At 40.3% G+C, this 24,467-nt stretch overlaps 2 protein-coding genes across 11 annotated transcripts in view; both read left to right on the forward strand.

The window, feature by feature from the left end:
* LOC135492583 (epidermal growth factor receptor kinase substrate 8-like) overlaps positions 1-2,501 on the forward strand; it is an 82,652-nt gene extending 80,151 nt beyond the window's left edge. For all 10 annotated transcript variants that reach the window (XM_064779128.1, XM_064779130.1, XM_064779127.1 and 7 more), the window contains one exon: positions 901-2,501. In XM_064779128.1, the coding sequence (XP_064635198.1) occupies positions 901-947 (47 nt within the window). In that variant the 3' untranslated portion in view covers positions 948-2,501. The remainder of the gene's footprint in view (positions 1-900) is intronic.
* Positions 2,502-9,189: 6,688 nt separating this feature from the next.
* LOC135492879 (plastin-1-like) overlaps positions 9,190-24,467 on the forward strand; it is a 36,569-nt gene continuing 21,291 nt past the window's right edge. Inside the window, exons 1-2 of the mRNA XM_064779569.1 lie at positions 9,190-9,270; positions 23,901-24,056. Coding sequence (XP_064635639.1) covers positions 9,211-9,270; positions 23,901-24,056 — 216 coding nt within the window. The 5' untranslated portion in view covers positions 9,190-9,210. The remainder of the gene's footprint in view (positions 9,271-23,900; positions 24,057-24,467) is intronic.

Raw genomic sequence — 24,467 nt, forward strand, 5'->3', positions numbered from 1 at the left:
GCCGTCGGACAAGTGTATGCAGATACTTTCCGTGTCTGGATCATTTTGGCTAATACTAGGGAACAAGTTTTCACAGTCCAAGTCACAATTGACATCCTTCCTGATTCGCGTCAGTTACATGCAACGTATATGCGAGTTGCGTGTCAATGACACACCAGTGACACGCTAATCTCCCTATATTTTGCGTATATCATGAACGACCTACCCGCTTGGTGGTGCATGCGAATTTAGGGATGACAGTGTGATTTGGACTCTATGAAAAAAGGAAAATGTTGGTAGAAAGTGCACAAGACCCTGGAACCAGTTGCCTGATTATATCTGGGGGACAGCACTGGAAATATTCACCATTTTAATAAAAAATAATTTTGATTGAAGTCTTTGGTTTTGATCATAACAGCATTGCCTTGGCTGATCAAAATAGAAGAGGAGTTTCAGCCCAAGCCAGCAAGCCCCCAATATGTGAAATATTAGTGCCAAATGTGTGTTTTCTGAGCATCCGAAGGCTAAATTTAGAAGTAAAATAGGACCTCTCTCTTACAGACACCCTTAGAACTGACAATTGCTGTCCTTAATTAAGAGGTGTCCTGATTACAAAGGTTGAATTCAATGGAAAGTACCGACTTAGGACCAGATGCTTTGTCCTTTAAAGGGAGGGTGTCTTTATAGAGAGGTGTCCACCACGGAAGGTTCCATTGTAGTTCTTGTGGAGGTGCCCGGAATTATCTTTGGACTTGGACGAAAAAGGGTCATGCACGCCTCATGGGCCACGCTCTTAATCCACCACTGCATTGAGATCGGGAGGTAGAGCAGTGAACAAGCGCCAATTAAGAAACTCTACATGTATCATATTAGTAATTGTAACCAATTGTTGATGATAATTGTACTACATTTCAATTTCAGTGTCGTCGGATGACTCCAACAACCCGTACCGAGGGCATGAAGGATGACAACTCCATGGCAATGACTAGCTTGATCAGCAATCACCACCCGCCCAACATTGTACTAGCTGTCGATATATGACCCAAAACAAAAACTTCAAATTTTTGCCCAAAAGGAAAGGCAGCTTGATTGTTATTATCCCTACCACGTCACTTGGCGGGGCTATGGAAATCAAAATGTGCTCAAATAGTACATTGCCCAATTGTTTTATTCGATATGACTATGTGGGCAATGGTGATTTGATAGCGTTCAGGCAGGTTTGGTTTTGAAGGGAACTATCTTGTCATGCTTCTTCTTCCCAAAGTGGGTGTGCTATTCAAAATGTGATAGAACTTGTGGACATTCCTATGCAAACTGGCGAAAGGACTTGTGATATAAAGGATCAATATTGTAATATGGAGAGAGAGTTGTAGTGCTCTCCATATTCTAGGCAATTATTTTTTAGCCGTCCCTCTAATTTTGTGCGATCGATGTACGGTAAAACATTGCAGCCTTTTGGTATAAATGACCGGCAAAATATAGATTCCATTAAAGGTGATATCTGACAATGGATAAATGGATGGCATCTCACGTCAACCTGGCATCTGATGATGACATCGACAGATGCCAGGTTGACTTCAGGCAACAGGGGACATGTTGGCTGGCATCGTTAATGGAGGTCAAGTCAACCTGGACTGTTATATATGGCAAGTTGATATTGGGAATTGCAGGTCTAATTTGCTCAGTGTCAAACTTGGCTTGATGTTCTGCAATTTACTACCGGATATTATGTCTCAAGTTGATTCAGGTCAAAAGGATCTGACTTCAGCAATTTAGCAGTAGAGGTCAAATTGAACCGATGTCTGTGACAATGGACAGAGGAAAACAAGCTGACTATTTGCCCACGTTTGTAAGAACTGACCTGCATGGAGGTCAAGGTGACCTGATGTGAGAATGATAGTGGGTTGGGGGAGGGGGGGACAGCTGAATTGACTTTTACAATATGCCATACTATGTTACTTATCATAAAGTCAAAGAAACTTGGCCTCCATTAAATTGTTTGACTTTAAACGTTGATGCCCTGGGTTCAAATCGGAGGAGATAAAGCCTTGTGTAAACTACAAAGGACGAAAATTTCATATTTATTCTGATCCTTATATTATTCAAGGTGTATGAATCAAATAGACATTTTATCAGCGTTCATATTCAAAGAAGAGGAGGAGGAGGGGGAGGGACGAATTAGTTTAAAGGCCACGTACTTCTGGTCAGCACTATGACGAAGGCCAATTAAATGTACATGGCAATGAGAAGGAAATGTTACTGCATCCATGAATTCTTGCTAGTACTGTATATATTCAAAGGGATCAAAGTGAGAAACGGGCAGTGTTTAATTACCATCATTTGTATAATAACAAAAATATATAAGGCTCACTTATATATTTTTGATAATAGTCTTTTCAAATGATGACGGACATGCAATGCAGTTGCACTTAAGTACTTGGCCTAAAGGAAGTGTCGTATTGTTCTGGTTCAACTATTGTTATCATGACTCGTATATTTAAAGAAATCTTTGTATAAAATCATGATTTCTCTTGTATTAGTATATCACTGTTTATTTATAGGCCAACCAAGACAAAGATACTGTAAACTCAGAAATTCTCGCTGCCATTTTATGTTGCGGTTTTGTGAAAGTGAACCTTTGCATAATTTTAACATCATGACAGTAATTTCAGTTAGATTATCTTTTTTGGGGTCATATATTTTCACGACTCTATATAATCGCAAAAAATCGCAATGCGAATATTTCTGATTTACAGAACATTGCCTTCATGATATCAGAGTCTTTCAAATAAATTTGTTTGAAAGACTCTGATGATATTAACTTTTTAACTTTATTATATTCTCATACTAAAACCATTCCATTTATTCACCTGAAGTAAACAGGTATTAACAAACATTCCCGATTCTGGTCATCATGAACATTCCAAGAACATGTATTATATAATACGATGAGTCTGGTCTAATATGCCACCACAAGCTCGTTGTGATGCTATGTCGGCGCTATTAAGCCGGGTTTGTTATACACATAGGCATATTACATGTAAAATAACCCATTTGCGCAGGTGCCTCACAACCAACTCAATTGCGTCAACACAGTATGTTGGTAATTTTTCTCATTCATTCAGATGAACCAAGATTGTGTTGAAGACCATGACTTGTTTGCCAGTGTTAAGGGTCAACCATAGCTACCAAATATATTTAATTTTGCATTTGAATAAGAAAAATCTGCTGTTAGTCATCCTGTTGAAGACGTACACATATGCTATCAAGGATAAAAATTTATTTATGAATTCATTTTGATTTTTATCGATGGTTATTGCCACTGGATTAAAAATCTGTTTGTAGTATGAATAGACATCCCCCTTGAGAGTAAGGATGACCATGGAAATTGTGAGGACACCAAACCAGCTATTCAGAGATGTTCATGAATGGGCGAGACACCTTGAATAATGCCTTTGTACACATATGTGCACGCCCCAAAATTGGCCAAGTTGTGTTTTTCTTGGGAAAAAAATGACAGGTTTGTCTTATTCACATCCCAAATGGTTCATTTAAATGTTTTTGGATTGATATCTCTAAAAAATCCGTTTTGACACAAACGGGTTAAGTAGGCCTAAGCTATTGTAAGCAATATGTCTGACTATAAAAGTTTGACATTAATCCACTGCAGATACAAAAGTGAAAGCTTGGACAGCTGTGTTTACTTGTGTAATCCAATAAGGCATTGTTATGTTTTCACTTTCCATTGATTGAGAACTATTGAAGTTTGTCCCAGAGACATAATTCATGTCTCCTGATTTGATTCATTGGAGTCAAGTGGTTTTATAATAAACGTACATGCACACTCGTAAAGTGGTTTTTCTTTTCTGAGGAGCAAAATTCCGTCCATTGGTTTTGTGGCTGAAATTACATCATGACGGCAAAAAACAGTCCTTATTGAATATCGGCATTGTCTTATTCAAATATGAAATGGCTTATAATATTGATATTGATATTTTTGACATACTTTTCTTTCACTATGTCATAGTAAAAATAGCAGTCTTGCTGAACTTTTGTTATATATGTGCCTCTTCTCAAAATGAGCCACAGAAGGATAGTTTTTGTGCATATGTCTTTGTCAGACATCAAATCTTGTCGTTCTGAAAGTTTTACTGAATAACCCAATATATCACTCACTGTCAGCCAGGCAATTAGACCAATTCCAACTGTAACTGAAATTTGTTGGATAAGATTTCAGGGTTGGACAAATTCATCAATGTCTATTGCACCTGAAACACCATGGGAATCTGTTACCAAAATGACCAAGAACCATGTGTGATCGAGGTAGGACTTTCAACTGACTGAGCGGTTGGTTGGGAGAGGCCTGGTAAGAGGTGTTCATCCCTTGAAGATAAAACCATTCGTACAGCTCTAAAACACATTTTGGAGCACTAAGATTTATCGACATTTCGTCATATGCATCATATGCATTAATTTTGAAGTAAACTTTCTATCGGCGTGTCCGGAGTGTATTCACAAAATAAATTCATGCTTATTTTTGTGTTATCCACACAACAAACTGCTTGTGCGTTTGCTTCTATATACGAGACAAATTGTGCTTTTAGAACCTTATTGCCAGGTGGATGCAGCCTTATCCCATTAAATACTTAAAGAAATTAGTTTTTCCAATGTTATTGAAACACTTCCTTCTTTCTCGACACAGAACCCCAGTTCAGTGAGTTGGAGCCTGGGACTGCCTGACTCTAATTCGGAAGTTGGGAGACAGATTCTTCTGGATTCGAGGAAGTCTTGCATTGACTGTCATTTATGCCAATTGTAATCTATTCGTGTCTAAGTTTATGTTCTTGATCTTAAATATTCTAAGTACTGACCAGGAAGTGTTTTGATGTAAAGTTTCTTTCCTCTTATTTTACCATGCAGTGCCGTACATGTCAAAACTGTGGACTCGATGATTACACAAACATGACAAAGTTGATGTGTGCTGTTCGAGATTAGAATTGTTGATAGTACTGCAGAATAGTCATGAAACGCTTTTCCCGAGGAACTACTGATTAGGTTATGGTCTCAACTGGAGGAAGGTTCTTGTTGATGACAATCTACATACCGAATCCTCATGGTCTGGTCATTGTGCCACCTGGTTTTTGGCCTGCTGTTTTTTTTCGTGGGTGCATGGGAGGTAGCATTACTGAACGCCTTGCAACCCCAGCCTATGCCCTCTGTACGCATCTGGTAAATATTAAATCGTGTTTTTACTATGACTAATTAACTTATACACAGAACTGTTAGGTTGAAGTGGAATAACATGTCACACATAGGGAGATTTCATTCTTGAATACTGTAAAACACTTAATATTCCCAGAGAGGGGACTACAATCTCGAAATTTAGGGGTACGGAGATGTTTAACTTGATAGTTTTATCATTGGCAACAGCACCCATTTGCAGAAATAACTGGATGCAAAGTCTGAACATGGTGTTTGCGTGGACATATAGGGATACGAAAATAAAGGGCTTTAGAGTGCTCTTGAGTGAAAAGAGACTTATGGAATGATGCTGTGCTTGAATGAATGACAACGCGAGCAATGTTACTTATTTTTGTATAAATTATAATGTATATTTAACATGTAAATAGTCAAAATGATTGTAATTAATTGTGATCTCTTATATCAAAATCAAGCAGAAAGGTGATAAATGTGTAAATTTCGAGCTGATGTCTATTAACTCTACTGTAGAAAGGTTTTGGAGCCCTTTTGGCAGAATTGAGGACGCTTCAATTTAAAGGGACAACTGTGGCATGAGATATATTAGTTTTTCATACAGAAATGGCTTCCAGGGAGACTTCTCTAAACAGGATATTGAAAAAAAATCATTGAACTGCAACAATGCACTAGGATGGTATGTAACCTTAGGCCTGCCTGAGATTTACAGGTCATATCCAAAACGGCCTTACAACCTTGGTGAAAATCATTATCAGAGATCAGCATCAGGTGATACTACTAGTGGCGGTACATGGTGTCAAGCCGAGGTATTATCCTCCCGACTAGGTGAATCCCACGCCCAAGTTGTACCTTTAACCAAATCAGAATGCGATTGTATATTTCTTTTTACCTGAGCCACAAGAAAGTACAGCAAACAGTAATGACAGGTCTTTAACCATTGAACTTCGGCAGCAAATGAGATATTAAGTCTAACGCTAATTAAAAATGAGCTAATCAGCAACTTTTAGTGTGGCAAACATTTCACGGTTTTATTGCATCTGAACACGTTTATTGAATGTAATTTATTCGGTTTCCAGATTGTTTCCTGTTCTTTGTCAAATTGTGATGTTTAATCGTTTAGATATTTAACATTGAGAAATAAACAATAATTTGTATTCAATATGGAAAAATTGTAATTCAATGTTTAAAAATAAACAATAATTTGTATTTAATATGGAAAAATTGTATTGTTTGATTTATGATAAGAAGGAGGAGCACACCAGAGTTCATATTAATCTTACCGGTAATTAAGCGTTCCTGTTTAAAAGGTGGATACTACGGAGTACCAGCAGCCTCGTTCCCTGTCATCGCACCTACATGTATGCATCACATTGTCGGGGAATAGCAACGTCTGCCGAGATCGTTGGCATGTTGACACTGAAAGTTAGTTGATGGATAGGAATATGTCATTTTCTGGTTGACTTATATAAACTAGGAAGGAAATGGACCAAAAAATGCACCCAGGCACTTCTGTTACTACTCCTTCCTGATCGCAGTGGTTGAACAGTCCAATCATGTCGTCTCTCCTGGCTGTGACAATGTTGTATTGTGTGAGGTCATCATGCCTCCTTGTCAGGGTGTGACAATGTCATATTGTGCAAGGTCATCCTGCATTGCTTGGAGGTCATCATGCCTTGTCTGGATGTGACAATGTCATATTGTGCAAGGTCATCCTACATTGTTTGGAGGTCATCATGTCTTGTCTGGATGTGACAATGTCATATTGTGCAAGGTCATCCTACATTGTTTGGAGGTCATCATGCCTTGTCTGGATGTGACAATGTCATATTGTGCAAGGTCATCCTACATTGTTTGGAGGTCATCATGTCTTGTCTGGATGTGACAATGTCATATTGTGCGAGGTCATCCTGCATTGTTTGGAGGTCATCATGCCTTGTCTGGATGTGACAATCTCTTATTGTGTGAGGTCATCCTGCATTGTTTGGAGGTCATCATGTCTTGTCTGGATGTGACAATGTCATATTGTGCAAGGTCATCCTGCATTGTTTGGAGGTCATCATGTCTTGTCTGGATGTGACAATGTCCTATTGTGTGAGGTCATCTGGGATTGTTTGGATGTGACAATCTCTTATTATGCAAGGTCATTCTGCATTGTTTTGATGTGAGAAATCTCTTATTGTGCTAGGTCATCCTGCATTGTCCTGATCATCCTGCATTTTTGTTTGAATGTGACAACCTCTTATTGTGGGAGGTTTGTGACCTCTCACTATGAGAGATTGGGTGATATGAATAAAGACTAGCAAATGCTTTTACTTCAATTTTGTACAGAAAGGCCTAGTGTAAATGTACGCGGAGTTTTAGAAAAAAGCATTTGCTCGTCTTTATTCATATCACCCAGTGTCACAGTCTCTTATCATTCGAGGTCATCCTGGATTGTTTGGATGTGACAGTATTTTATTGTCCAAGGTCACCCTTCATTGTCTGGATGTGACAATCTCATATTGTGCGAGTCATCAGGGATTGTTTGGATATGACAATCTCTTATTGTGCGAGGTTGTCCCGTAGTGTCTGGATGTGACACTCATGCGAAGACATTTTGTATTGTCTGGAGGTGACAATCTCCAATTGTGGATGGTCATCCTGTATTGTCTGGATGTGACACTCTTTTTGTGCAAGGTCATCCTGTATTGTCTGGATGTAACACTCTCTTTTTGTGTGAGGTCATCTTGTATTGTCTGGATGTAACACTCTCTTTTTGTGCGAGGTCATCTTGTATTGTCTGGATGTAACACTCTTTTTGTGCGAGGTCATCTTGTATTGTCTGGATGTGACACTCTTTTTGTGCAAGGTCATCCTGTATTGTCTGGGTGAATACTCTTTTTTTGTGCGAGGTCATCCTGTATTGTCTGGATGTGACACTCTTTTTGTGCAAGGCCATCCTGTATTGTCTGGATGTGACACTCTCTTTTTGTGCGAGGTCATCTTGTATTGTCTGGATGTGACACTCTTTTTGTGCGAGGTCATCCTGTATTGTCTGGATGTGACACTCTTTTTGTGCGAGGTCATCCTGTATTGTCTGGATGTGACACTCTCTTTTTGTGCGAGGTCATCTTGTATTGTCTGGATGTGACACTCTTTTTGTGCGAGGTCATCATGTATTGTCTGGATGTGACACTCTTTTTGTGCGAGGTCATCATGTATTGTCTGGATGTGACACTCTTTTTGTGCGAGGTCATCATGTATTGTCTGGATGTGACACTCTTTTTGTGCGAGGTCATCTTGTATTGTCTGGATGTGACACTCTTTTTGTGCGAGGTCATCCTGTATTGTCTGGATGTGACACTCTTTTTGTGCGAGGTCATCCTGTATTGTCTGGATGTGACACTCTCTTTTTGTGCGAGGTCATCTTGTATTGTCTGGATGAGACACTCTTTTTGTGCGGTCATCTTGTATTGTCTGGATGTGACACTCTTTTTGTGCGAGGTCATCATGTATTGTCTGGATGTGGCAATCTTTTTATCTGGATGGATACTGGTGGGATACTGCAGAAATCATTTTATAGCCTCTTCTGGATATGTATGCCGGTGTAGACGTAGAAAATGTCCGCCTGGAAAAAGTGTCTGTCCCTTATTGCGTTTATGACTGTCGATATATTTGAGTATAATAGAATACAGGTAATAATAGAACTGATATTCTATCCCAGGACACTTCAATCTTTTACAGCGAAATACAGATAGGGTCTGGATGCAACCATGGAAACCATGGTAACCATAACTACCATGTAGGCCTACCCAACACCGCTTGTCTCCTGTGCAATGTCTTCTTTTATGATGACACAACTACTATGAACTACCAACGTCATCAGTAGATATGGACTTGCTGATACTTTTAAATACATAAAGACTTGCTTACAAATATAAAGCTCATATAAGGTTAATCATAGAGGGCGTGTCGCCGACGAGGTCAAACCTGTCACGTGATTTGTGACCCACCCCATGCACATACTCTAGCAAAATGGCTGAGGAAACGTTGACCGCTGACGAACAATGCAATTTAAGAGAAAGTTTTGACACTGTAGGTATAAAACGCTGGATTATGAAACTGGGATATCATTGCAAGGATTCGAGCGAACTGTCGAGATTTTTCAGTGATCCAGTGCGTGACTACGACGTGGTGAACGAAGGCCGGTAAAAGTTGTCAACCCCGTTGCATGTTTACACACGTCCTATGCTGCCCTGTACATGATGTACACGGTGTGTGTGAAGTGTAACTGAATACATTGTATGTGCCTAGGTGTTCAGCCGACTTTTTATCCTGGCGTTGTGGTGGTTTTTTGTGTTTTGGCTGTGGTTACGCTCGTTCGCAGGGTTTATTTTTCATACCCTTTTATATTTCTGAACTTTAAAAACTATTTTCAAACCAGTTCAATAACGAAGTATCACCATTGACTACTGCTCTTCTGTTGATAACTTGAGTCCGGAGCCTCTCGGTGGCAGAGCCAGACTGAGGGTCGTGCTGGCGACTAGACTGCCGTACTTTTCACAATACCGCAGGCCTGTGATTTATGGTGTTGCATTATTGTTTATTGCATTGTCAAGTAAAGTTACAAGTTCTTTTTCTAAGTTCGAATAATATTTTACATGGATTTACCTTGTAGAATCAGGATGGTGATTTCTAAAAAGTATGTCAGATACGAAAATCAATCCGGGTTTTCTTGCTGTGCTCTGTTGTATTCGTGCAGACCAACAAACAGACTGACACTAGTGACAGCTATGCAACAAACAATAAATGCAATAAAAAGTCACGGGGCTGTAGGCTGTGACAATACGCCATTCCCTGTCTACCTTGATTTGAACTGATGGGATGTATATCATTGACCCCATTTTCACCCACAATTGCTCCAAACCTGCTCTTTCATGCATCAATTACGCATTGCCCGCTTCACAAAGTTCAAGCCTGACTTAGATTATTAGACCACTTTCGAATATAAAGCCTATGGCTAAGTAAAGTAAGATATAATGGAATAATGCATTGTGTTTCGCCGGGACTAGAAAACAAGAGGCCAAATTGCCAAAAAGACAAATGTGCGAAAAAATTGGGTACACTATTACATGTATTACTGATCTAGTTTTGGTGAAATTGGTTGTTTTGTATGCTTGTACACACCCCAACGGAAGGGTATAGCTGGAAATGCAATTGTGTTGGTGTGTTCAAGCATGAAAAATAACATAATCAAAAACTATATATCAATGACACCCAATTTTTTCACATATTTCTCTAAGCCTGCACCGACACATTCAGTGTTCTCCCCAGCAAATTTCATTGGCTGGGTGCTGTAAGCATATTTTGACAGAACTTTGAAATTATTTTAATTTTCTCTAGGTTGGCAGCGAACAGTAAAATGATTACCAACTGCATGAATCTGTCCGTGTGCTAACTATTTTGTCCGGGTGCCAGAATGGAAAAACTGTTTTGTCAGGGTGTTGCACTTGGACAGACCGCATAGTGGAGAACCATGCTGCAGTGTAGCTAGTGTAAATACACCCAATTTCAAGTAGTAGTTTTCTCGGGAGTAACACAATGCATTACTTCATACATATCTTACCTGTGCTTGGCCATAGGCTTTAAATTCAAAAGTGGTATGTTGGCACTTTTAATCATCATCTTTGGAATTTCCAAACATTTCCAAAAACACCGCACAGAAAAAATGCACTGTGTGTGAAATTATGAGTGTGTGAGCATAGACTAGTGTGTGGAATGGTAGGCCTACATGTATTTTGAGATTTTGAGATTGTGTGAGGACGACTGTTTGGGTGAAAATCGAGTTCAAGATGCACATCAAAGTAGAAGGGCAACACAGGTTTACTAAACGAAAATACTTAGCCTACACTTACAGCCATTTTGTCATCCTTTTCCACAGGCAACTGGAGTTCACGACAACAGAAATGTAACAGTAGACAAACTTATTCAAACCCTCTAGGTTTTCCACTGCATTGTGTGTTGCAGTTGGCATGAAGAATAACGGCTCAATATTCAATGTCACAGGGGCACTGCAAATCTGGCCTTCCAACTTACCCAGCAGGCTGCCCAAGATGGTGCCTGGTAGAGGCTTGGGAAAATGTCCCCATTGATAAATTTACCAAAGTAACTTGTCGCAGTCTGGACCGAGTTACTCTGTATTGCGCATAAAAATCAGTTTATTCACACTTTGCGATTTGTACGCTATCGACAGAAAAACCGGCAGTGCAATTTTCTCCAGTGATGCAATCATGCTTCAAGAACCACAATGTTATTTTGTTGGAAGACTTGAGCATCGTCATTCCCACATTAGTAAAAAAGACCTCTCTAATCCCAGGACAAGCCAGCTCGTTAAGTTGGAAGGTGTGTCTAATTCTGAGCAAGCTGGGGAATTCAGTTGATTCTCCAAGGTGGAGATGCTTACCTAGTCAGTAGAAGCATATCACCTGAACTTCACCAGACAGCATGCTGAATTCCTGCCACTGGTGATCTGTTGCTTTGTCTCCTGCTGCTATAATGAGGCAGCCAATCAGAATAGTTGGGATTGATTAATTAGACCAAAATCATTTATATGATAAAGCGTCGCCTTTGTTTGGAGCCCTTCATCATCATAAACAACTTTGTCAGGAAAGTCTGCTTTGATCATTAGGGATCACAAACGCGCTCTGCTTTAGCTGCCTTAACCTAGAGGCAAGGTCTAAACGGCAGGTCTCAATGATTGACTGCTAAAAATAATCTGACTGATATCCTCTTGCCACGCATCCTTAACCTCGTGGCAAATGCCGGGGTATATCCTGATTAGATACAAAAACCTTGGTGGTATTCTGCGTGCAAGAAAGGGAATATATCATCCGGTTCTGAGATGACGACAATGATGACTTCAAAGTCAAACAGACTTTGGACCCCGAAACTAAACAATGCAAAACGCTGACCAACGTATACCAGTTTGTTGCCGCATTTACCCCGACTTTGTCAAAGCCATGGTTGTTCAAAACTTCCTTTATGTAACATAAAAAAAATGATTTTTGTGTGCTTGGAGTCTACCGACCATTGCCAGTGTTCTATGTGTGGTTGCTCTCGGAAGAACAATTACATACATCGTGGGTGAAACTGAGACAATGAATTCTTGGTTCTACTGTGTGTGATTATGACGAAATTTAAAAAAATGCTGACCCAAGATTGCTCAGCTGTTTGTCAATTGACTCCAGGCTGTCACCGTTCTAGCACTATCATCGGTTTGAGTCACTACCCTTGTTGTCGAAGGGTGTCTGTCAGTGTGACTCATCGTTCAACCCAGGTGTTCTGTACATGTACAAGGTTTACTGGGTAGGATGTGAATCTTCAGTTCTTCTTGACCAAATAAGGAATGGTGAGGTTGAGCAATTTGGCCCTGTTGGTGATTGCTAAGACCGAGATGTCAACCATTGTGAGGTAATTCCTGTGATTCATGCAGCATCCAATATCCTTCTTGGAATACAATATCTGGCAACTGTGCAATGGTGTGTACTCCTGGCTTTCCGTGACCCATAATCTATTAAAATGATCAACCAATGTATGTACTGGGTGTTAAGTAAACATTGTTGACATGATACTATCATTTTGAAAGTAGAATGACTGATAAAGAGTTGGATACAGGAACCTTATGTTGGTGATTGCAAAGAAGCCTTTAGTGAAGTGGTATGGCAGCGATGCCTGCTCTGGAGTAGAGTAAGGTCACTGCTTGATGAAGTGATGTAGAATTTACTGATTGTCTATTTTGGGCAGTTATCATGAGATGACTGTGACTTCCATTCCATTGTGTGGTTGTTCTGCGAGTCTCATTTAGTCTACAGCAGGTTACGCATTTATCCCCAAGCTTTTAGGTGGGATCTTGAGCTTGACACGCTTGGTGTGTCTGTTACGATTCTATTTTTAAAGGGGGTTCAAAGGATTGTCAGATATTTCCTAAATTCCCTAATTATCCTATCTTATGGCGCAACATCCATCGTCCGTCGTTGTCCCTTAGCAAGGCACTTTTTGAAGCTACTGGAGCTATCACCTAGGTCCTTGAAATTTGACTGTTATACATATGTTGATTGTTCCCCTATGAAATGACACCTGGGAGACCAAACTTCAGTCCGGTTCGATTCCTGCATTTGCCACTAGGTGGCTAAAACCGAAAACACAAAAAGTGTTCTATCACCAAATTTATATCATAGGTGCATTAAATGACGGTACATGACATCACACAGGTTTTGAGCACTGGAGGTGAGCGCAATGGCTCTTTCATTTATATATTGTATCTGAAATCCTGGAAGTTTTTGATTTGTGTTTTATTATAAACAACCTTAGACAGTAATTTCATTCTTTTCAATTAAATGTTCTTTTCACAGCCATATAGCAAAAATAAAAGGTACGCAAATATTTCTGGGTTTACCGTAACCTGCTTCTGGTAACAATCACTTTGAACTGGCCAGCGATTTTACCCTGATATCAACTGGAATTCATACTTGTAGCTTGGGTGATATCAATTGGGTATAATCATCACACTATATATTGCCTGATTGCCCTTGCCTAAATAGCTTTGGGAATGGTGTTAATTGAGTGCGATTTAGAAGTTCTGTCAGTTGTGTTATTTCATCGGTAATATGCAGGTTACCCCAGTAGTTTGGTGATCACTTAAGGGAAAATGAGTTCTTTCCCAGCTTCTTCTTCTTAAATCTTAGCATTCGCTCTGCATTTGGTGGTATTATTCCCGAGGGAGTGTTCCTCTAAGGCGGAATGAGCGTTTTTATGTGCCACAACAGTAAGATCCCAATTAGATCTTAGCCAATTACTTCTCTTAGCAAGCTTCTCATGTTTCACCAGTAGTACCAGTGTCACTAGGTGAGGCCTTTGGCTTGCCATGGCACTGACACAAGATACAAGCAACCTAGGTGCCAATTATTTTTTGTTGGCCTGGACTCCGTCTTCAACCACAGCCCTCTTAGCAAGCTTCTCATATTTCACTAGGTGAGGCCATTGGCTTGCCGTGCCACAGACACAAGATACAAAAACCTTTTTTATGTCTCATTCGAAGGACTGAAGAGCTGGGAATAGTTCCTTGGAAGGCCTTGCTGGTTTATAAAAAATACAATTCTGGGTTTTCCCCGCGATCAAATGTGGGTGGGATTGCGTGGTGTACTGGTAATTATAACCAGCAGTGTCAACCACTAGGCTAGGAGGCCCCTCAACTTTCTTTGCAGTGCATCGTTATCACTTGCCACAAAATGGTTGCAATGGGTTCCCTGCTTTGAAAATGTAAGATTGCCCTTCTTATTAAATTGTGGGTGTCGTATAGCCCTATATGTCGCCATTCTAGGTCTGCTGTGAATATTGTAATTCATAGTTTTGGGCGTACTTGGTGGTGTTCTTCCACAGCTATTCAATCATAGCCTTTGTGGAAATGTTTAGGTGTATTGTCACACCTCTTGTCATCCTACGCTACACAGGGCGATGCAAAAAATGGATGTTTCAAATTGAATTGAATTTAAAGTGATTCGTTCTGGAATAATCTTATCTCGGTCAGCATGTCGCTGAAATGAGAGCCAGGAAGTTATGATTGTAAACTTCAAGAATTAAAAAATGAATGCTCACAAGATTTTCTCAAAAAGACATTGTCCTTTCTGTGATGGGAATAGTGTGTAGGGTAAATGTGACCTGTCATGGCGAAACAAGTCGCACACATGTCGCTCCGAGCTTGACAGGTTGAGACAGACTGGTTGTTTATTTCACTGTTGTCTGCCTTCTGTGACATCTGAGTACATCAATTTCTTCTATTATGTCTTGGTGTCATTTTAGGCACATCTTCTGTGCGACATGCGACTCATTTTGTCGTGGTGGGTCACAAATACTCTCGAGTGACACTAAAGTGTGGCACACTAAAGTGTGTAAGGGGTTGGAACTGCAAACCTTTGGCCCGCTCTTTGACTCCTTTCACCAACAGGCTTTCCAGCCACCAGATTGGTTTGAAAAATGCCTTAAACCACGAGATGTTATGTACAACAGGAGAGGGAATACCCTGACCTCAACAGGCTTTCCAGTCGCCAGATTGGTTTGAAAATTGCCTTAAACCACTAGATGTTATGTACAGTTGGAGAGGGAATACCCTGACCTAACTGGATTCTCTTTAACTTGAAAAAGTGAGAGGTCAGAGGTGGTCGCCCAGTGGGCCAGATTAATGTTCACGAAGTGACTAAAAGGGGTCTCTGTTGTCTTGCACTGATTCACAATACCGTTAAGGGTTGGCCATAGGTACCTGCATTTTGGCCCGACCTCCAAATCCTAACTCTTTCCAAATTAATTGAATGCTCATTTAAAACCCTTGAGGCTGTTCTCTGGAAAACAAAGAAAGACCTTCACTACGTTTGAAGGAGTTCTAATTGCTTCAGGATTTTAAGTTCTAGCCAAAATATGGTGGTGCCTGTGGTCAAGCCTTTAATACTGATCACAACAGACAGGGTTGTTTTGGGGGACTCCAACCTGTATGAAGAACCTTTTTTGATGACCATCAGCACTCGATATTTACACGATTCTTCCTTGTGCTGAACGGAAGTCTTTCGAAACGACGGTTTTAAGGCAATCAGAATTATGTTAAAGTTGAGTAGATATCTGTTCGTGAACACTGATATAGACATCCAAAATGATAATTTAATGCGATGGCCCACTTGAAAAATCTAAATTTGTTCAGGGTCAAGAGTCAGCTGATTGCCACTGCCCTAGTTGATGTGTTTGTTTAGTGACAGTGTAGGTACAGAGTTTTATTTGATAATAATCATGAACATGTTGACCTGTCTGATATTGTGGTCATCAATATTACTCTTCAAAGGTTTTTGGCTCACCGTAGGGGAGTTTATACAACACCGCAGTGTCCGTCGTCGTCGTCCGTCGTATCCTATTTCTAAAACAGTGGCACGTTTCTTAACCGCTAGGGCTATCGACTCAAAACTTTGTTTGCATGACCCCCTAAGTCAGATGACCGTTGACACTGAATTTTGGTCCGGTCTGATTCTTGACTTGGCCACTAGGGGGCCAAAACTAAAAACATAAATAGTGTGATATCTCACTTATTACTGATTAGTTTTTGGTAAAAATTTATGGTAGATACTCTTAGCAAGGATACATCACATATGATACGGGTTTTTGATTTGACTTACTTGTCAAGGTCACAGAGGTCAAATGGCGTAAATTGGCCATTTGAGCGTAACTGTGGCACGTTTCTTTACCAATAAAGCTATGAACTTGAAATTTGGTACACATGACTCCCTACATCTTATAACCTCTGACACCGAATTTCGGTCTGATCTGATTCTCGACTTGGCCACCAGGGGGCCAAAACTAAAAAAAGTAAAAAGTGCAATATCTCGCTTAATAGTGACGTGTTTTCAATTTTATTTTTATGGTAGGTACTCAGAGCAAGGATACATCACATATCCTACAGGTTTTTGATTTGACCTTATTTTCAAGGTCACAGAGGTCAAATGGTGTGAATTGGCCATTTGAGCATAACTGTGGCACGTTTGTTAACCCCTGAGGCTATGAACTTGAGACTTTGTACAAAGGACCCCCTAGGTCAGCTGGCCTCTGACCCTGAATTTCAGTCCAGTCTGATTCTCAACTTGGCCATCAGGGGTCCAAAAGTGAAAACCTAGAAAGTGTGATATCTCGCTTATTAGTGATTCGTTTTCAATAACATTTTTATGGTAGGTTCTCCTAGCAAGGATACATCACATATCATATAAGTTTTTGATTTGACCTGCTTTTCAAGGTCACAGAGGTCAAATGGCGTAAATTGGTCGTTTGAGTGTAACTATTGCACGTTTCTTAACCACTAAAGCTATGAAGTAGTAATTTGGTACACATGACTCTCCACGTCAATGACTTCCTACATCATGTAACCTCGGACACCGAATTTCGATCTGATCTGGTACTCAACTTGGCCACCAGGAGGCCAAAATTAAATAGGTAAAAAGTGCAATATCTCGTTCATTAGTGACTTGTTTTTGATGATATTTTTATGGTAGGTACTCCAAGCAACGATACATCACACGTCATACCGACTTTGGTTTGACCTGCATACTATACATGTAGTATGTTTCTTAACCAGGATGAATTCCTAGCCACCAAATATCTATACGGTGAGCACAATGGCCCTTGGCCGTTTCATTTTAAAATTGTACACTGCCACCTTTGCGGCAAATGTCTACCTGCGCTGGAAAACAAAGGACGCAAAGCCAAGGATAAATTGAAAAAGGCCTCATTTACTTTGTGTCTCAGTAGGCCCTGTACTTGTAGGGTATCTTGTGGCTAATGGACTTCTTCTCACTGTAGATTTCTCAGTAGAGTATTAAAACAAATATATACATTTGCATAAAATCTTAAAATCTATTTTCTTTGAAAATGGGTGCAGAGAATGTCGTTCCTATAATACCAGATGAAAATTTGTTTTTACACAACCCGCATGAGTATGATTCATGCTTAGGCTTGTTTTATGTCAAAGTCAAGCAGACTATAGTCGCTTGCATAGTAGGCCTACTTATGCTAATTAACAGGTGTATACCATCACCTCTGGAAAACAATATCAAGGCACTTCGCCCAGTTTCAAATAATGAATAGGACTTTATGCCTTTAGGGTCAGTTGTAATAGTATTTTTTAAAGCCAGAAGAGACATGATTTTAAAGCAGTCTGAACCTTTGGCACATGACAGTGAAACACAATTGTCCGAGAGCATGTATTCGAAAATACCTGGATTGAGAACGGACCGCACTTTACAGTGTAAATGCACTGTGAGCAACTGAAGCCTCGTTTTCAATTCAGCGGTTAAGGTTAACCACAACCGCTTGTGTTGGTGCAAAATGTGGAAGCTGTAAAAAAGCATTTAAAACCACATTTTTCGTTGTTTAATTTGAGATATTGCTACCTCACTGTCAGTATGGATTGTCTCACAGGAACCTGGTGGAGCTGAAATATTGACCAAAATGTCGGTTCTGCCTCGATTTCGGTCTACATTTTAGCTCCACCCTCGCTGTCTCCAGTTCCTTAATCCCCGTGTTTCGTCCATTTTCTACAACCGTTGACTAGTATTAACCTGTCTAAAGTTTTAAAAGTTTGGAGTATCATTTGTAATGTGGAGTATTACACTGCCATGCAGTTACATGAAGACTAGTGGCAAGCCACCAGCCAAGGCACTATAGACAAGGAGCTCCTGAAGCTGCTCTTGAGAATACCGTTGACTTGCTGAATCGATGTAAACTGTACCACAAGTGCAACTAGACTGTCAGGAATATCTGGCGGCCTGTCGCAGATGGTGCTCCACACATAACAAGCATACATGCCCGTGATGGTTAGGCAAGCTTTGTACAGTAGAACTCTCTCTAATAAGGACACCCTCCGGATGACAGGATTGCTGTACTTAATAGAGAGGTGTCCTGATTAGGGAGGTCAAATTGAATGGAAACCACCAATTCGGGACCAGAAGTAGTGTCCTTAATAGAGAGGTTGTCCTTAATAGGTAGGTGTCAGCTGAGGGAGGTGCCACTGTGTAGTTGATTCAAACATTTTGCATGAGAATTCGCATGGTACTGGAAACATCTTTTGTATTACATGAGCAACTGTAGCATTGAAGTTCTTTTATAATGAACATAAAAGAGTGTGATGTCTTGGTATTCAGTCGAAGACAAACTGTGGAGGGCCAATGCAAATTTAACAGCAAATTGAACTTTACTATAGACTGACGGATGGCATAGAATAAACCTTGAATTAGCTTCTTATACAGTAGAACCTTCCTTAGCGGACACCTCTCTATTAAGGATACCCTCTCTTGGACTCTATTAAGGACACTAGTTTCTGGTCCCAAATAGGTAGGTTCCATTCAATTTGACCTCTCTAATCAGGACACCTCTCTATTAAGGACAGCACTTGCCAGTCCCGAGGGTGTCCTTAATAGAGAGGTTCTACTGTATTTGGAATCATGTAGGATATGAATATGAAAAAAGGAAGATATATAAAAATCATTTTAGGGAAAGTTGTAAGGGAAGTTTTCATTACAGAGCTGAAGAGGAGCAAAGTGATGGAATTTTGTGCTAAATTGCTTGATCCTGTGAGCTAAGTCTGAGGGAGTTGGCGTCATTTCTTCTTGTCCAGGGATTGTCAGGCTAAGCCACTGTTCAGGCCCAGTTGACATTGCTATTCTGTCTGGCACCTACTATTAAGCGAGGCGTTTACACTTTACTTAAGGCAGATATTATTGCTATAAATGAACGGCAATTATGTAGAATGAGTAATGCCTCGAGGCGTGTACAATCTCAATGCATTATGAAAGCCTATACAATCGGTATGGATTTGCTCAAATGCACTTGGATTATTAGTCAATAGCTCGACCTGCTTATCACACTGTCCCAGAAATCATAATGACCAAATAGGGACATGAGTTGTGTCGTATTTGGGCTCGTGTTCATGCCCGATACATGTCATTGTGCATGCCTTCCTGGATTTTTTTTGTTGGCAAGTTTAAAAAAAACCTTGGTTTTGTCTGCCTACTTGGCTCTTGTCTGCCAACATAGCCTTTGCGTCAAGATGCAAAGGCTATGTGGAGTCGGAAGTGGCGATATGATACCTTCAGACTTCCCAGTGTCGTGTAACCACTTGACAACCAATTCTATGTTCCATATTAATGCATCAATGCATTTTGGGCGCAATTGGCAGGAAGTTACTCCAAAAATTGCCGAGGAAGTGAGTCTGAAGATATTGCAGAGGGTCGAGTCTAAATCTGTGTCAGTTGGTTATTGAGACCAACCATTTGGACTTCGCCTCCAGGTTGAGGCTGCTTTTGCCGTGCTGTTGAACCTTGTTACAACGTACATACTCTAAAACCTTGAATACAAGGTCTGACGCTTCGCCCCCATTCACTACAATGGAGAAGGGATTGTCAAGTTTTTGCATTGTTCTGTCAGCCAATGACGCTGTCGCTGATCTTGACTGTCCATCTAAGTAATAGTCTGGGTCTCTTTTACTAGAAGAAATGGGCCTACTATAACCAGTGATTTTGATTTCGTTTCACTGTCAATGTCAGCCAAGATCAGAGCAAGATTATAACACATGCGACTCCATTGGCCATCGATAAAAGAATAATACCTGACTTCTAGGCCCATCCCCATTCTTAACCATTGTAATGATTGGGGGCTGAGCCTCATTCCTTGTATTCGAGGTTTATGAGTATGTATCTTCAGTATGTTAAGATGTCATAACCATAGTTTGATGGAACAAGTTCACATTGAATGGAAACACTAACACAAGACATAAATGAAGCATGAAAGTTGATTGTGACAATCTGAAAAGCCCAAAAACTGGTATTGAAGACACCTGTCTTTATAGTTCCCGTCATTCAAGAGTAAATAAAAAAAGAAAAGAAAACGACTTGAAATGAAAGAGCGAAAGTATTTGGCAGGCCAAGGCTCTATTTACTGCCTGTTCCAAGCGTACAGGCCGTTTCCGGGTATCTGTGCGCGATTTCTAATAGTCCTTATTCGGGAACGTTTCTTTATTTGGAGACTCTGAGAGACTGAATTAGGACTCCCGAGTCCGAATTAAGACTCCCTAAAGGGTATCCGCATTCAGAATCCTTTGACTAAAAACACAAATCTGTATAAGCGAAAACATTGGATCGGGAGGTACCTCAATTCATTGATAGGTGGCGGTGCATATCAATTTCAAAATGGCGGCTTAGTTTTTCAATCCCTGGCGTAATTTTTGAGAAATAAATTTTTTGATATTTTGCAGTGCATTTTGCTGTACATTTATTTCTGCCTGAGAAGAAGTGATATTATCACTAACTTAAATCACCGAGACCAATTTGTTTCTGTGCTCGGTTGTCCTCGTGTAGGCTCCACTTGCCATGCCTGAAGTGCCACTGAGGCTACAAAAAACTTGGGTCTGTATAATATTGTGTAAACCATATGGTACACGTTAAGATTAATTCATGACAATGCTGATCAAGTGGATATTTTATTTCAAAAAGTTAGATGGGAAGTGTCAAGAGCTATAGGTTTCTGTGTGTGGATGTGTAGGTGTGTTCATATTACAGACATACGATGCAATATGCAGCATAATTTTTGAATTTTGAACGTTCTATCAAGATATGCCCCCTGGGCAGATCTTGTTGGTGAAAGTCCATCGAAGATTACTGACGCAATGTACATGGAGTACCGTACCTGTACGCAATTGTTTTCTCAATCGAGCCTTAAGCTCAAACACATCCAAAACGCAGCTCAAACACATCCAAAACACAGCTCAAACACATTCAAAACACAGCTCAAACTCGGGAAACTGCATAAAATCCAGAGTCAAGAATTTCACAAGAAGATGTGCAAATTAACGAAGAAGCCGACTTTTTGTGCCCTCAAATTCAATTTTCTCCCAAAAATTTAGTAAAAGATGTATGAGAACTGCACTTCTATCAAGCTATTCTGTCATGCTCTACCTTGACATCAATTATTATTAAAAAATTAATACTAAAAACAAAACCAACATTGTAGTCATTTCATTTTAGCCAAAACGACTGCACGGGGTTGCAGTTTGCGCATGGTGATGCTAGGCCGTGTTCGACCACAGTCGTAGTTGGCACTGAAAGGGTTAGACTCAAACAATATGGCTACATGTATTTACTGTACCTAGTTTGTCGACCATGATATTAGTAGATTTTTTAAGAAATAGTATTTGAAGAAAAAAACAATTGGAGAAAATAGACCTGCTTCTATAACAACAATTTCTCAGTGATATTTTCAACTAAAGTTTGCTCACGTGAGCACAATGGCCACTGGCCAATTAAACTACTTTGATTTTGAAATCTATGAAAAGACAATGTCCCACATGACAGTTTTGAGTCCAATCAATAATAGCTGAAGTGCATTTTGAAATATTGATTACTGGTATTGACACTGCGGTGTATGTACAGTAGAACCTCTGTATTAAGGACATGCTTGGGACTGACCTATGCTGTCCTTAGTAGAGAGGTGTCCGGATTACAGAGGTCAAATGACAGGTTTGGGACCCAAACCAGTGTCCTTATTAGAGGGGGGTGTCTTTAATGGAGAGGTGTCGGGTAAGAGAGGTTCCAGTGTATTTAATTATTCCTGGATTGTGCTGATGGAGGCAGTCATGAACGGGCTGCATATGTGTGTGGTTTTAAATCGTCCAGTGATTCATACCAGCTCTTGCATAAACCTGGAAGCTAATTCTCCTTTCGAACAGACATATTGCGATGTAACTTCAAATTCAAGCCTGAAGTACATCTTGCAATTGTTATTGCAGACATTATCGATGCAAGACATTGCCAGTCTGTTGAGGGGGGTCATAACATTTAGAGAGGCCGATGTTACAGACATGAGCTAAATTGTCTGCTCACCAATGCTATCTTAAAGGGGGACTATAGGCAGGAGCAGAGGGGTTAATTTCGCCATATTCAGGTGACTAATATACACAGTAAAGGGCCCTGGGTCGTGTTAGATTCAGCACTAAATATATTCCTCGTACAAGAGTGAATCTTGACGTATTGTGGGATGTGAGAGACCCCTATTGGCGACTTTGTGTGACTTTATCTGGCCTGCCCAGCTGCTGCCTAAATTGTCCCCTTAACGAAATTGTCCCCTTAAATTTTGTTTCAGACATGTTTTGGGATGCACAAGCTGTAATAAGCAGGTCTCTGTAATGGTTTGAGAGGCAGTACTGATTGTCACAACACTGTCAACCCCTTTATTTTCCTGAACCTAATATTATTGTGAGCTTGACATAAGGGGGTCAAAACCTGAATATTATTGGTGTAATTACTGATCTAATGATATTACACAGATATTATCATTCTAAACATGATTTGGGTAAAGCAGACGAGTCTACGAGCAGACGAGTCTACGAGCAGACGAGTCTACGAGCAGACGAGTCTACGAGCAGACGAGTCTACGAGCAGACGAGTCTACGAGCAGACGAGTCTGAGCCAAACGCTGGGGATGTCGGGGTGCGCATCTTGGCAGCTGAGCAAATACATTGCGAAGGATAGCTTTGACCAAAATATATGTATTCCTTCTGAAAGGACAATCTTTATGATGTAAAGATGCCTATAGACATGAATGCGCCTATCACTGTTTCTTCTGTGCTATCCGGTAGTTCCTTCAGCCAGGTATCTGCAGTGACTATATATGTAAATTCAGAGTTCAACACTCCTAAATATCAAGTCGGCTATCCGGTTCTTTCCCTTCAGCCAGGTATCTGCAGTGACTATATATGTAAATTAAGAGTTCAACACCCCTAAATGTCAAGTCTTGTTTTATTTGATGAAGTTGAGGTGCTTGAACTGTTTCAGGTTTCAATGTATTACTTAGCGAGCTACAAATGATTTGAAAATCCAACCGTTCAAGATTTACGTGTACATTGATGCTTGTGCTATTGTACAGAGTGGTCCAATGATGAAGTCATTACAAAATTTTCGAACCCCTCTATCTCCTACACCCACCACTTGAAAAACTTAAGAATCTGGTTTCTATGGTCTGGTAGGCGTACTCTATCCCTAAACACATTCAAATCATTTGTAGCTTGCATGTTAAATAAAAGTCGCTCGGCTCCCGGACTATATGACATTTTTCATTTGGCTGACGAGTGTCTCTCTCTCTTGCTTCAGGTTGATACGGACAATTCTGGCTACATCGATGCCTTCGAGCTGAAGAACATCCTTGGTGAGAATGGCTACAGCGTACCTTCCTTCAAGTGCCGTGAGTTGATTGCCGAAGCGGATAAAAACGCTGATGGGAAAATCGATTTTACAGAGTTTCTCAAAGTATGTATAGGTATTACTCTATAGACTCTTTTCATCAGTCTCCTCCATTTACTCATTACAGAGACTGGTACTTGACGGGAGTTCACTCGTCATGAACTCGATTTGGGGGCATAAGCTTCCAGTGTCTGGTGACATGTTTTCTGTAGGATAGGTAACCTCGATTCAAGTGAATAATCTGCTATCCAAGAGCACTTGGTATGACAGTCCATCCACTGTATGCACTGAAAATGTATGGCTCACCTCGGGTAAATCAACGAGGTCTCCTCGACCCTCGACTGTGCTGTGGATAGGGACGAGGTTACCTGGACTAATTACTCTTTATAATAATGATAATAACAAGATACTATATTGAAGATTGCCAAAAGTGCCCTTTGGAATTATCATTAGCTCAGCTGACAAGCTGAGCTATTC

Source organism: Lineus longissimus, chromosome 8 (assembly GCF_910592395.1).
Source record: "Lineus longissimus chromosome 8, tnLinLong1.2, whole genome shotgun sequence".
In the NCBI taxonomy this organism is placed as follows: domain Eukaryota; kingdom Metazoa; phylum Nemertea; class Pilidiophora; order Heteronemertea; family Lineidae; genus Lineus; species Lineus longissimus.